This window comes from Belonocnema kinseyi, chromosome 5 (assembly GCF_010883055.1).
Source record: "Belonocnema kinseyi isolate 2016_QV_RU_SX_M_011 chromosome 5, B_treatae_v1, whole genome shotgun sequence".
NCBI lineage: Eukaryota > Metazoa > Arthropoda > Insecta > Hymenoptera > Cynipidae > Belonocnema > Belonocnema kinseyi.
In genome coordinates this window covers 131,387,212-131,387,552 of record NC_046661.1, presented here as the reverse complement: position 1 = coordinate 131,387,552, position 341 = coordinate 131,387,212, and the positions used below count along the sequence as shown (strand labels likewise).

Below are 341 nucleotides of genomic sequence, written 5' to 3'. Positions count from 1 at the left end.
CACAAAAATGACTAAATTCTTGTCAAACATTTTCATCTCAAGCATATCTCTCCGATTCTCAACTTATGACCACTGCGGTCCTAAACTTTCAATCCAATCGAGTGAAGGGTTTCATGGCACGATCGTTGTTAGATTCTTGTTCAAATGCAAATTTAATGACACAATCTTTTCTCAATCATTTAAAATTGCCAACTAAGCAATGCTTTGTAAACATCGGAGCAGTTGACAATGCGAGCACTGTTCCGGAAAAATACACTAACGCTACTTTTTATTCCAATTACAATAATAGTAAACATCAATTAAATTTTCTGATTGTACCTAAAATTGCAGACCGAGTGCCA

General features: G+C 35.2%; 1 protein-coding gene across 1 annotated transcript in view; it reads right to left on the bottom strand.

The window, feature by feature from the left end:
- The window catches only part of LOC117173894, a 1,492-nt gene extending 1,447 nt beyond the window's left edge, over positions 1–45 (bottom strand). The window contains exon 1 of the mRNA XM_033362540.1: positions 29–45. Within this exon, the coding sequence (XP_033218431.1) occupies positions 29–45 (17 nt within the window). The remainder of the gene's footprint in view (positions 1–28) is intronic.
- Between the last annotated feature and the right edge of the window lie 296 nt (positions 46–341).